The 12921-nt window shown below is 29.3% G+C and overlaps 1 protein-coding gene across 1 annotated transcript in view; it reads left to right on the forward strand.

Annotated features, from left to right (window-relative positions):
- The first annotated feature begins 1249 nt into the window (after window positions 1-1249).
- The window catches only part of LOC111683912 (transcription initiation factor IIB), a 36520-nt gene continuing 24848 nt past the window's right edge, over window positions 1250-12921 (forward strand). Inside the window, exons 1-2 of the mRNA XM_023446030.2 lie at window positions 1250-1411; window positions 1472-1880. Of these exons, the coding sequence (XP_023301798.1) occupies window positions 1395-1411; window positions 1472-1880 (426 nt within the window). The 5' untranslated portion in view covers window positions 1250-1394. The remainder of the gene's footprint in view (window positions 1412-1471; window positions 1881-12921) is intronic.

Here is a 12921-nt window from a genome sequence, read left to right on the forward strand (position 1 = left end):
TTTTATGTTAAAAATTTCATTTTATTTTTACTACGAATAAGTAATTAAAAAGGATTATACAATTAAACATCAAAAAAAGACATGCATATTTGCTTGTAAAAAATCACCGTATAAATGTTCATGATTTTTTTGAAGATTCTCAAAAGAGAATTGGAAAAAACAGACGTCTGAAAAGTCTTCATGTAAATTGCGCCGCATTCGAAAAGCTGTCAGCAATTTAATGGATAGAGCAACAACTCGGGATTCTAATTTAATATTGTTCTCCCTTTACATATATTTAAGTATTGTAAATATTTGGAATAAATAAAAACATATCTTACATAAAGTTATTTCCTCATGGTATACACATAATCACCGTTTTTAGTAACCGCTAATTTCACTTTGTACTGAAAGACCCTAGAAACTTTTAAATTTTAGCAAGTGACATTACCGGATTTCAATAGCACTGGTTATTCAATATCGAAAACCGTTTTCCGTTTCCAGAAACCGCTAATTTTGCATGATTTTTTTCACTAACAACTTTTTGCCGAAAATTTAAAAATTTTCACTTTTTCTTGAAAGATCCTAGAAACGTCTAGTTTTTCTCAAGTGACATCCCCGGATTTCGATAGAACTAATTATTTACTATCGGAAACCTTTTTTCGTTTTTAGTAACCGCTAATTTTGCTTGTTTTTTTCACTAACCACTTTTTTCCGTAAATTTAAAAATTGTTCATTTCGTATTGAAAACGCGTAGAAGCTTAGAATTTTTACAAGTGACTTCCCCGGATTTCGAAATAACTAGTTGTTCACTCCGTTTTCAGAAACCGCTATTTTTGCCAGTTTTCTTCACTAACAATACTTTTGTGATTGTTGTGGTTACATTTTTTTTGTTGTCACGTAAAATTGATGTAAACTTTAAGCGAACAATTCATTCACAATAGTTAGTTTTGAAGCAGCTGTTCAATGTTTATAAAATTCTATAAAAAATTTCACAATAGGGGAATATTTTCACGTCAGAAAAGTTAGTGAACAAAAAGTTAAAAGGGAAAATTTTTTACGTGAAATGTTGATTGGCAATAGAGGCGATTATATTCCTCTATTTTATTCTGAATAATTTTTTACCATTTCATAGAAAATAATCTTAAACAAAACATAATTATGTTTTAATAAACAAAAATGTGATCTGTCGACCACATGTGCGTACCACATGTTACCACAAAGTATATATGTATATAAAATTTTTTTTACGTGTAGATGCATCGTAACGTCATGGTAAGTGAAATGTGGCAATATTGTTATTACTGACGAAGACGTAAATAAATAAATGAAAATTTGCTTAAAAAACATTTGCGTCTAAATACGGAAAGGAAACACTTCATAAAATAAAGGTACAATAATTTCAGGATAACAAAATGGCAAGCACCTCCAGGTATTGTAATTTAATTTATAATTTTCAAGAATTTATCTTATAAATTATTTTTTCTTACAGAGATACCAATAAAGTATGCTGTTATGCACACCCAGATGCTCCTCTTATAGAGGATTATAGGGCTGGTGATATGATTTGTTCAGAATGTGGTTTGGTTGTAGGTGATCGTGTAATTGATGTAGGTTCGGAATGGCGTACATTTAGCAATGAAAAAAGTGGAGTTGATCCCAGTCGTGTTGGTGGTCCAGAGAATCCTTTATTGAGTGGTGGTGATTTATCGACCATAATTGGCCCAGGCACTGGTTCCGCTTCATTTGATTCATTTGGTTCGCCAAAGTATCAAAACAGGCGTACTATGAGTAGTTCAGACAGATCATTGATATCAGCCTTTAAGGAGATATCAATGATGGCTGATCGTATCAATTTGCCTAAAACTATTGTCGATCGAGCAAACAATTTATTCAAACAGGTAATTAATCTTTCAACATAGAATATACAGTGTTTCTCATAAGTATTCGAATTTAGGTATACTATGAAACGAAACCAAATTTAATAAATTTTCATATCACACTTTTTAAAATTTCAAAAATTTAAATTTACTTAAATTAATTAAGCTTTTTTTTAAAAGAAGTCCATAAAATTACCTACAAAAGTATTCGAATTTTTCCTGTATTTCACATTTCATCATATTATAAGAAACATAAAATTAGAAGCAAATGTTTTTTTTGCTAAAAATTGTTTAAGGGGTTACTATCAAGCGAAGGGATATATTTTTGGCCCTTTGGGCCACAATTTTGGGGGATAGTACCATCTATTTATGTAATATCATTAAAATGGCGATTTTTGGCAATATTTGTAATTTTGGTAACTTTTTTTCCAGAGATAAAACCAAATTCGATATTGGGACTTAATAGACCCCTTGGCGTATCTAAAAATAATATTTTATGTTACAAGAATCTGTATTTAAAAGTTCCGAGATATATTAATGGTATCATTCTTCTGTAGCTAATTCAACTTATTAGAACTTTAGTCCATTTTTATAATACTAGGTTAAAGCATATATACAAGTACAGTGGATGTTCACTAGTACGAATTATATAGTATCAGGCCCTTTCGTAGTACCGAGAAATTCGTATTATTGAACAACACATTTTGTATGTTTAAATTCAAATAATACACATAAAATATTGGATTTTATTTATTTATGTTTTATTTTTCATGAAGAATTACATAACGAAAAAAATATATTAAATGTGTATTATTTCAAATAAATTTTTTGTACATAAACAGGCATAAAAGGAACATATTTACGTATACGAATTTTTATTTTTGAAAGTATCGTGAGTCCAATGGTTGAAATGGGATATGGAAGGTTTTAAATTTTAATGTTTTTAAAAATATATGTGCCAAAAACAATTTGCATGTACATACAGTATTATTCGAAACCTAAGCAACTTTGGTATTGTATACAAAGTGCTATATTTTCTGTTTTAATTGATTTATTCAAAAGAGAAATCGAAAGCGCGATAAGAAGCAAAAACGAAAAACTCTGAGTGAAATTAAAAAAATATATATAATAAGGTGTAAAAAAATAGAAAAAAGACTATTAAAATACATATTATTTATTATTTTTATAGGGCAGCTGCAGAATGGGCACGTTTGATTCTGAAAAAATTTTATAAATAAATAAAACTTAGAAAGTTCTTTCCATTTTGACTGAAAAATTTTGAGACTGGTGTCCCGGTTGGGCCAGATACCCTGGGTCAGTGTTGCCATAACGGCATTAAAAGTGCAATTCTAGCACTTTTTTCTCATCGGATGCACTTATTTTTTTTTGCATATGTTTATTGTAATTTATAATTTACACTGTAAATTAAATTAAGAAGTGAATTATTTTAAATATTATTGTGAAATAATTGTGAAAAATGTTTGAAAAAATAAGCTAAAAGAGCGTTGTTTTGTTAAAAAATTTGCTGTCACTACAATGAAGTGACTACATTAAAATTTAAAATATACAATAAAATAAAAATGTATAAAAATGTAAAAACTGGTAAAAGTTCGGGAATGCCGAATCTTACATACGGACCAACACATCTCGTTTTACCAAGATTTGCTCATTTATTAGATTTATGCTTCAATTTTATTATCGTGTATAGATTTTATTTTCGGAATACGATATTAATAGTTTGGATCGCGGACCGAACTCTATGAAGGATGTTTTAAAACAAATCATTTTTTCGAATGTATAATAATACTATTATGTTTTAATAATTTATTAGGAATAAATTAATTTTCTGAAAGAGGTAAACTTGATTATAAAGAATTTTATCGCTGCACATGATTTTAAAAATGTGTGCCGGATTTGCAAACGGTGGTGCCGCCGGATTTGTAGCCGGTGGTGCTGCCGGATTTGCAGCCTGTGGGGCTGTTGGATTTCCAATCGCTGGGGCTAATACCGCAGCTAGTGTTGCCTGAGGGGCCTGGTAGCTCAGTTGGGCAAGATAGCCCGAGTAACCGTGAGGCTGCTTAGCAGTCCCCTTTTTTAGGTTTATTTTTATAGGGCAGCTGCAGAATGGGCACGTTTGATTCTGAAAAAATTTTATAAATAAATAAAACTTAGAAAGTTCTTTCCATTTTGACTGAAAAATTTTGAGACTGGTGTCCCGGTTGGGCCAGATACCCTGGGTCAGTGTTGCCATAACGGCATTAAAAGTGCAATTCTAGCACTTTTTTCTCATCGGATGCACTTATTTTTTTTTGCATATGTTTATTGTAATTTATAATTTACACTGTAAATTAAATTAAGAAGTGAATTATTTTAAATATTATTGTGAAATAATTGTGAAAAATGTTTGAAAAAATAAGCTAAAAGAGCGTTGTTTTGTTAAAAAATTTGCTGTCACTACAATGAAGTGACTACATTAAAATTTAAAATATACAATAAAATAAAAATGTATAAAAATGTAAAAACTGGTAAAAGTTCGGGAATGCCGAATCTTACATACGGACCAACACATCTCGTTTTACCAAGATTTGCTCATTTATTAGATTTATGCTTCAATTTTATTATCGTGTATAGATTTTATTTTCGGAATACGATATTAATAGTTTGGATCGCGGACCGAACTCTATGAAGGATGTTTTAAAACAAATCATTTTTTCGAATGTATAATAATACTATTATGTTTTAATAATTTATTAGGAATAAATTAATTTTCTGAAAGAGGTAAACTTGATTATAAAGAATTTTATCGCTGCACATGATTTTAAACAAATTATTATGGACGCTTGGATATAATATAGACCGATTCTTATGGAATTTGTTAGAGATCCTATAAAACTTATTAAGGTTATATTTAATTTTGCATCATCCTTCAGGAGTGCTGTTAAATTTGGAGAAAATGAGTACCGATTTAGGGGTGCTTGTGCTACTTTTGGGAACCTATCAATCAACTCAGAAAAAAAGATTCAATATAACTAGTTCTCTTTATTCTTACCAAATGTTTGAAATTTATTTTTGTTATTTTTTTTTATTTCTAAAATATTCATAATTTATTCCAGAATTTCAAACTTGCGTATTTGAATATACTTAACCCTCATAATTCATTTGTTACATCTATGAATTGCTGAATAAGATATTTGCACTTTTCAGTTTACCATTGTACAGTAATATATCATAAGAAAGCAATCTTATACAAATCTGAATCTGCAATTGATAAGGTACATGAAAGTAGTCAGAGGAGGGATAAATTGACCATGCAATACATATATGATACTAGTTATGTATGTACTAAATATGAGAAATAATATAACTATTAATAATAATAATTATTATTTCTGTTGCAGTATTTCTAGTCCATAAAACGACTTAGTGTATTATAACCGGCATATAAACTCAAAAATAATTTAAAAACTTTTGAAATTGACCAAACTATTGTTCTGTATAACATAACCTAAGCTATATATTATTCTGTATAACCTAAAAATTACGACAATTTTGGCATATATTTCGAAAAAAAACAAATATATATGCCTCTCCAACCCACACAATTTTAAAATCATTTAAAAGCCAACTTTTTACTTGTTTCCTGAAATTTTAAATCTTTATTTAATATACATGAAATATTTTTAATATATCATAACTTTTGTGTAACACGAACGGAGAATAATTTTTAAAATTTTGTATACAAAATTTAAAAAAATGTCGTTTTTTCTTTTGTCAAAACAAAAATAAATTTGTGTATTTAAAATTTAAATTTTTTGAAATCGGGTATCTGAAATCGATGTTCATAAAAGCCGATATATGCAATAAAAACCTGTTGTTCGGTTAACAGTGTAACCGGTTTACAAACGCTATTCGTGCTGCTAGAGATTGCAGTGTAACGTCTCAGTTTATTTTGTATTTATTATTTAAAAACATTTTTATGTATAACATATATATGTTATCTATACCCAGCAGTTCGACAAAGAGTCATACGAAAAAGACAGTAATTTCCACTAATACAGTAATTTTTACATACCTGCACATCCAACTTTTGCACGATATTTTGTGCAGGTAAGTCAAGGCTGGTAAGTTCATTTAATTTTACTGCCCAAAAAAGCAGCTAACAGCAAATAATTTTTATTTTTTTGTAGGTATTATTTTTAATTCATTTCATATTTATTAAAAGAAAAACACTTTCCTTATAAAAAATTAACTAAAATAACTAATACTTATTCATTTAAGTAAACAAAAAAACATAAAAATAAGTTTGGAGATCGTTTAGTTCACATATGTACTAAGTAGGTATTTAAGAAAAAAAATCAGTAATAGTTTTTTGTTTAACTGCCTTTATGGATTCTTTTACCATTTCTGTTTCTATTTGGTCAATGGGTAAATCAATACTTAAAAAAAAACAATACTTTTGAACAACATTTAATGCTTTCAAAGCTTCTTTCATTGAAGGGACTATATCTACCTCCTTATCTTCTTCATCTTCGGGTACATTTTCTATGCCAATATCTGAGTTGTCATTTCCGATAACATCAATTATTTCGGTTTCAGTTAAATGTACATAGCAGTCAACATCGTCATCATAGTGTATGTATTCCACGCTGTCAGGCATAATATTTGAGAGATTAACTTCTTCATTGATTTCAATATCATTTTCTGGAAGCGTAATAATAAATCCAGCCTAAAAAATATAGAGAATATAATTATAAAATATGAATAATATTATTTTGCCAATTTACTTTACGGAAACAATTTGAAATACATGACGGCGTCACTAACCACCAAGACCGTTTAATGAAATACAGACATATCTGATGCCGATATTTGTTTACTGACAATTATTTGTGTATAATAAATGTTGATATTATGCCCTGGTCCAACGGTTGAATTAGGGCAGTTGTGTTTGGAGGTAGAAAATGTACGACTACAATCTCCAAGATTATCGTCTTATGACAGCTGGCGTTGTCAACAACTAAAACAATTTTTCGATTCATTTTTTTATTTCCATGTCCAACGTGTGTAGTATTTCTTGCCACAAAGTGGATATCATCCATGTCTTTTTGTTAGAAAAATATGGTACAGGTGGATTTAAACCTTTCAAGCACCGTGAATTTTTTGCTTTTCCTTTTTGAATGTCCCAGTTGCATTACAAACAGAGTTTTTAATAATTTTAAATTAATATTAAAGTAAATCAAAATGTAATATAGCTCTAAAGATAAAGTATTTGAAATACTAATTAATAAATAATAATAATAATAATATAAATAATAATAACAATATGTGTCTACATTATAATAACAAAAGTTTAATTCCATTTCGCTCCATAAATAGCTGTTCGAAACTTAAGCAACTTTTTGATGTTTTTATGAAAATCGTTGGTCCTTTTGAGTTCAAAACACCTTTATGAATTAGATTATTTACTAGTGTAGTTCGTAATTAATCCCAATCGGATTTTAAGCCATTCGTAAACTGCAATGTTTTCTAAAACTGCGAGTTTCGACCCAGCGTTTCAGAATGCAGAACAGCATCTATAAGGGACTTGAGTCGGCGATTTTGATGGACAATCAAATAATTTGGGTCGCATTACTCGATAACTACTCTTAGATCAACTTTTCCAAAGGTTTTGGTTCAATATCATGCTGAAAATCGCAATAAAGTAAGTTGTTCTGTTCGTTGTTCTCAATCATATAATTCATTTTGTTGCCGACAAACGTCCCAAGAAGAAAAACAATCCAACTCTGTTTGTGTTTCAACAGCAGGACTAACCCTTCTTTTCAAAAATCATGGCCACAGACTTAAATTTTTGCTCTCCATTCATTATTGGGTCTTCATAAAAAGGATATGTTATAATATTTCCTTCAGCCTTTGAGCCTCACATACTTTGCCGAATTTAAGAAGGAAAATGTGGACCCGTTTATAAATAAAACTGTTTTTTATTAGTCTTGCGTAATTTATCTCAATATTCTACCCAAAATTATACAGAATTTGTAAAAAATCGAATTTCTTTAAGTAAACTCTGTGCCATGTCACTGCGGGATTCATATGCGGTTACATGTACACTAAAGGCTTAAAAAACATGGAGGTCAAACAATTAAAGTTGTGGGCAAGATTTTTGGTGAGTAGAGAAAGTCCTGATGTTGAAATGCAAATAAAATTGGATTGTTTTACTTTCTGGGACATTTTTGGCCAAAAAAATGAACCATAGGATTAAGTACATTGAACAGAACAACTTACTTTATTGCGATTTTCAGCATGATAATGAACCAAAACCTTTGGCAAAGTTGATCTAAGAGTAGTTCTCGAGTAATGGGACCCAAACTTTTTGATTGTCCATCAAAATCTCCCGACTCAAGTTCCTTAGAGATGGTGTTCGGCATTCTGAAACGCTGGGTCGAAACTTGCAGTTTTAGAAAACATTGCAGCTTTCTAATGGCTTAAAATCCACTTGGTATTAATTACGAACTACACTAGTAACTAATCTATTCCATAAAGGTGTTTGGAACTCAAAAGCACCAAAGATTTTCAAAGGAAGATCAAAAAGTTGCTTAAGTTTTGAACAGCTATTTATGGAGTTAATTCAGTTATTATTTACTTGTAACTCACAGCGAAATGGAATTAAACTTTTGTTGTTGTTAGTATAATGTAGACACATAATATTATTATCAATTATATAATTTTGAATAAATTAATTAAAATAGAAATTATAGCACTTTGTATACAATGCCAAAAAAAGTTGCTTAGTTTTCGAACAATACTGTATCTGTTCTAAAATATTCAGATTACATACAATTTTTATTAGAAACCTGAATGGAATTTACCACATTCAAAAACAATTTTCTAATTTAAAATTTTTGTGTTAAAAACATGGAATAGTTAAAGGGTCACATATAGTAATGCTTAAACCCATTAAAATGTGGAGTCGTACTACTTTCAAAATTGACAGTTCATTCATACAGTGTCTCACATAAGTATTCGAATTTAGTTGTACTTTGAAAAGAAACATAATTTAATAAAATTTTTGTGTGTGAAATAAATAATTGAGTTTGTTATATTGTCTAGAAAGTCCTAAGGTATAATATCACACTCTTTATAATTTGAAAAAATTACATTTACCTCAATTGATTTAACTTTTTTTAAAAAAGTCCATAAAATTGCCTCATAAAAGTATTCGTATTTTTTCTGTATTTCATATATAACCATATTTAACGAAACACAAAAATTATAAACGAGTGGTTTTTTGATTAAAATTGTGTTAAGGGGTTACTATCAACCGAAATTGTATATTTTTGGCCAATTTGTTCCACAATTTTGGAGCTTTTGTACCATCTTTTTATATAATATCATTAAAATTGCGATTTTTGACCATATTTGCAATTTTGTTTCTTTTTTTTTTTTCAGAAATAAAACCAAACTTTAATATGAGGATTATATACACCCCTTGAGATATATAAATATAATAATTTTTGTTAAAAGGATCTGTACTTAAAAGTTCCAAGAAGTATTTTTGGTGTCGTTCTTCAGTTTCTAATTGAATTGTATGGATCTTCAGTCCCTTTTCGTACCGCTAGGGTCGATATTTTACGACAAAGTATACATTCATGTACATATTAGCATTAAAAAATTTAAAATTTTTAATTCATTATATCGGTATACAATTCCAAAACATGCCTTTACAAAACGTCATCCTATACAGTAGATTTCAGTTTTTACTATTCGATACTTTCACGCTTATGTTGCTCATTACAATAACACTGTAAGTCCAAAATTTTGGGTTTATTTTGATCATAGTAATAAATATTTAAACTGATATCGATATTTTTGAATTAGACCATAATAATATAGTGGCATGCAGCGTGGACGTCATTGGTATATAAAAATAATGATACTACCATATTGAATGGTGTTTCTTTGAGGCATGTTTTGGAGTTGTACACTTCCACAATACATTGAAAACTTTGAAATTATAAAAGCTGATATCTAAAAGAATACAGTCGAAGCTCGGTATAACGAACGATATATTGTCAGGCCCTTTCGTTATAGTGAAAAATTCGTTATATCGCAAAGTTTTTTTATCAAAATTTTATTAAAAAAAGAAAAGTACATTTAGTTCATTTTAATAAATATATAGGTACATATGTCCTTAAAATAACGTTTGATAATCAATAAGTGAGTAAAAGTGTTAAAAATTATTTAAGTTGGTGGAAAAAATCATTTATAGACGTTTGTTTGCAAATAACTTGAAGACTTATTTGAAGAGCTTCTTCCTGTATTTCTCGAAGTACTAATTGTTTTGAAATATTAATATTATTTTGGGAACCCCATTGTATACATTTATCAAAACATTTTATTACTTCAGAATGCTTTATTTTCGTTTCATTATTAGAAAATTGGTCAACAATTTCAATATTTTCCTCATTTTCGTCATCTTCATCCAAAGTAATATCATTTATGTCTCCATTGTTCCAAACGTTTAAATCGTCTGTACTAAATGGAAACTAAAATTAAAAAATAGATAAACAAAATGTGAAAACGTTAAGGCATGGATTTAAATTTTCTTACATTTGGAAAAATTGTACTTAATAGTCTGAGTCCACGTCTTAAACATTGTACTTCATCCCCTTGAAAAAGTCTCGAAAGGGGGATCTGGTCCTCATCATCAAACTCAAAATTTTCAAAAACTAGAATTTTTTTCCAACATTTAGATAATGTGTCCTCCTTAATATTATTCCAGGCGAGACCAATCATACAGGATGCATCATAAAGAGAAAGACTTTTTTAAAAAATTAATGATGTCATCTGTTTCAGATGCCACTATTTCTGAAAGGAGGCTATTTCTGTAGTGTAATTTGAGTAAGCGAATGGCGTTTTGGTCCATTGGCTGGATAAGAGGTGTCACGTTTGGCGGCATGTACATTGTCCAAATTTTCCCATCTTCTGTATTTTTTACGAGTTCCTCTGCAGGAGGATGACTTGGAGCATTGTCCAATATCAGCAAAGCCTTCATTGGCAAATTATTTGATTTTAAATATGACTCGACCTAATAACAAAGGTTTATAATAATCTGTTGCAAATGTCTTTTAAGAATGCTTACCTCAGGAATAAACATTTCAAAAAACCAAACTTTAAAAATTCATCCATGCATTTTTTGAGTGCAGATAATTAACTGGTAAAACTTTATTTCGAAATGATCGAGGTTTTTTTCGCCTTTCCAATAAGAAGGGGCGTCATTTTCTTTTTTCCTGACGCATTAGCGCATAGAAGAGCAGTTATCCTTTCTTTGGATAGTTTTCTTCCAGGTGCTGTTGATTCACCAGCATGAACAAATGTTTTGTTTGGAAGCATTTTCCAAAACAAACCTGTTTCATCAGCATTAAATATAGAATCATGTGATAAACCTTCTTCTCGAATAACTCTCTGCAACTTCCTCTTAAACGGATCTACCAAATTTTCTCTTGATGACAATTTTTCTCCAGATTCCTTCAAAAGTCGTACACCATACCTTTTTTTAAATCTGGATAACCATCCATCACTAGCATGAAAACCACCGGTGCAGAACTGGTTTTGAATTTCCATAGCCTTCAATTTTAATGTTGTCCCATTGACCGGAATAAAATTCTTTCTTTGATTAAGAAACCACTGATAGAGTTTTTCTTCCATTACGGGATATTCTCCCTTTCTGAGGGATCGACGGTTTTTTGATCCATTGTTTGTAGTTTCAAGATTTGAAACGATTTTACTTTCCATTTTCTTTAATGTACATATCGATGATTTTGATATTTTATATTTGTTTGAAATCACTGAAAGCGATATTCCATTTTTGCACTCTTCTAAAATTTTTATTTTTTCACTTAAAGAAATTCTTTTTCTATTTCCCATCTTTTTATAAAATAAAACTCACAACTTGTTACAAATGACTAAAATTTTTATGACCACTTGTTCAAAAGCACTGTGTGTTTGTATACAATGAAAACCAACGGTACTTCAACGAACATTTTTTGTGTTCTCTTCTTTTGTTACATTCTTTTTGTTTTTACCATTTTTTTAAACCATTCGTTATACTGAGCTTGAAAATTATAAAACATTCGTTATATAAGGTAGTCAATGTATGAAATTTACTCATTCGTTATATCCCGAATTCGTTAAAGTGAGTATTTGTTATACCGGGCTTTGACTGTATATACAAGAAAACTTTCCCCGAAATTTTTTGACCCTTGTATTATGAAAATGGACTTAAGTTCCAATATATTGAATTAGCGACAGAATAATGATATCAATAACATATCTTGGATATTTTAAATACAGATTCTTGTAACAAAAAATACTATTTTTAGATACTCGAAGGGGTCTATTAAATCCTAATATCAAATTTTGGTATCTCTGGAAAAAAGAGAAAATACTACAAATTTTGCCAAAAATCGCCACTTTAATTTTATATTACATAAAAAGGGTACAAATCCCCAAAAATTTTGACCTATATAGAGCCTTATTTAGAAATTTTAGTTTTTTTATCAATAAATGGCTTAAATATTTTGGAATTATGGTAATATTCAACATAAAAGTTTCTTTACAAAAAATAAAAAATATACTCATGGTGTAGGGTATTATATGGTCGGCCATGCCCGACTATACTTTCCTACTTGTTTTCTTACTTAAAATGTCTTCTTCCTTGGCACACAACATTAAATTATGTGGCACAATTTAAAAATTCTAAAGTAAAGTATCTTAAGGTCAAAAATTTTCAGCGAAAGTTTTCTTGTATATATTCTTTTAGATATCAGCTTTTATATATTTTAAGTTTTCAATGTATTGTAAAAGTGTACAACTCCAAAACATGCCTCGAAGAAACACCATTCAATATGGTAGTATTACTATTTTTACATACCAATGACGTCTAGGTATGTATATGTATGATATATGTTTAAATATTGATTACTATGATCAAAATAAACCCAAAATTTTGGACTAACAGTGTTATTGTAATAGGCAACATAAGCGTGAAAGCGTGTGGAACAAAGGA

Source organism: Lucilia cuprina, chromosome 2 (genome assembly GCF_022045245.1).
Source record: "Lucilia cuprina isolate Lc7/37 chromosome 2, ASM2204524v1, whole genome shotgun sequence".
In the NCBI taxonomy this organism is placed as follows: Eukaryota; Metazoa; Arthropoda; class Insecta; order Diptera; family Calliphoridae; genus Lucilia; species Lucilia cuprina.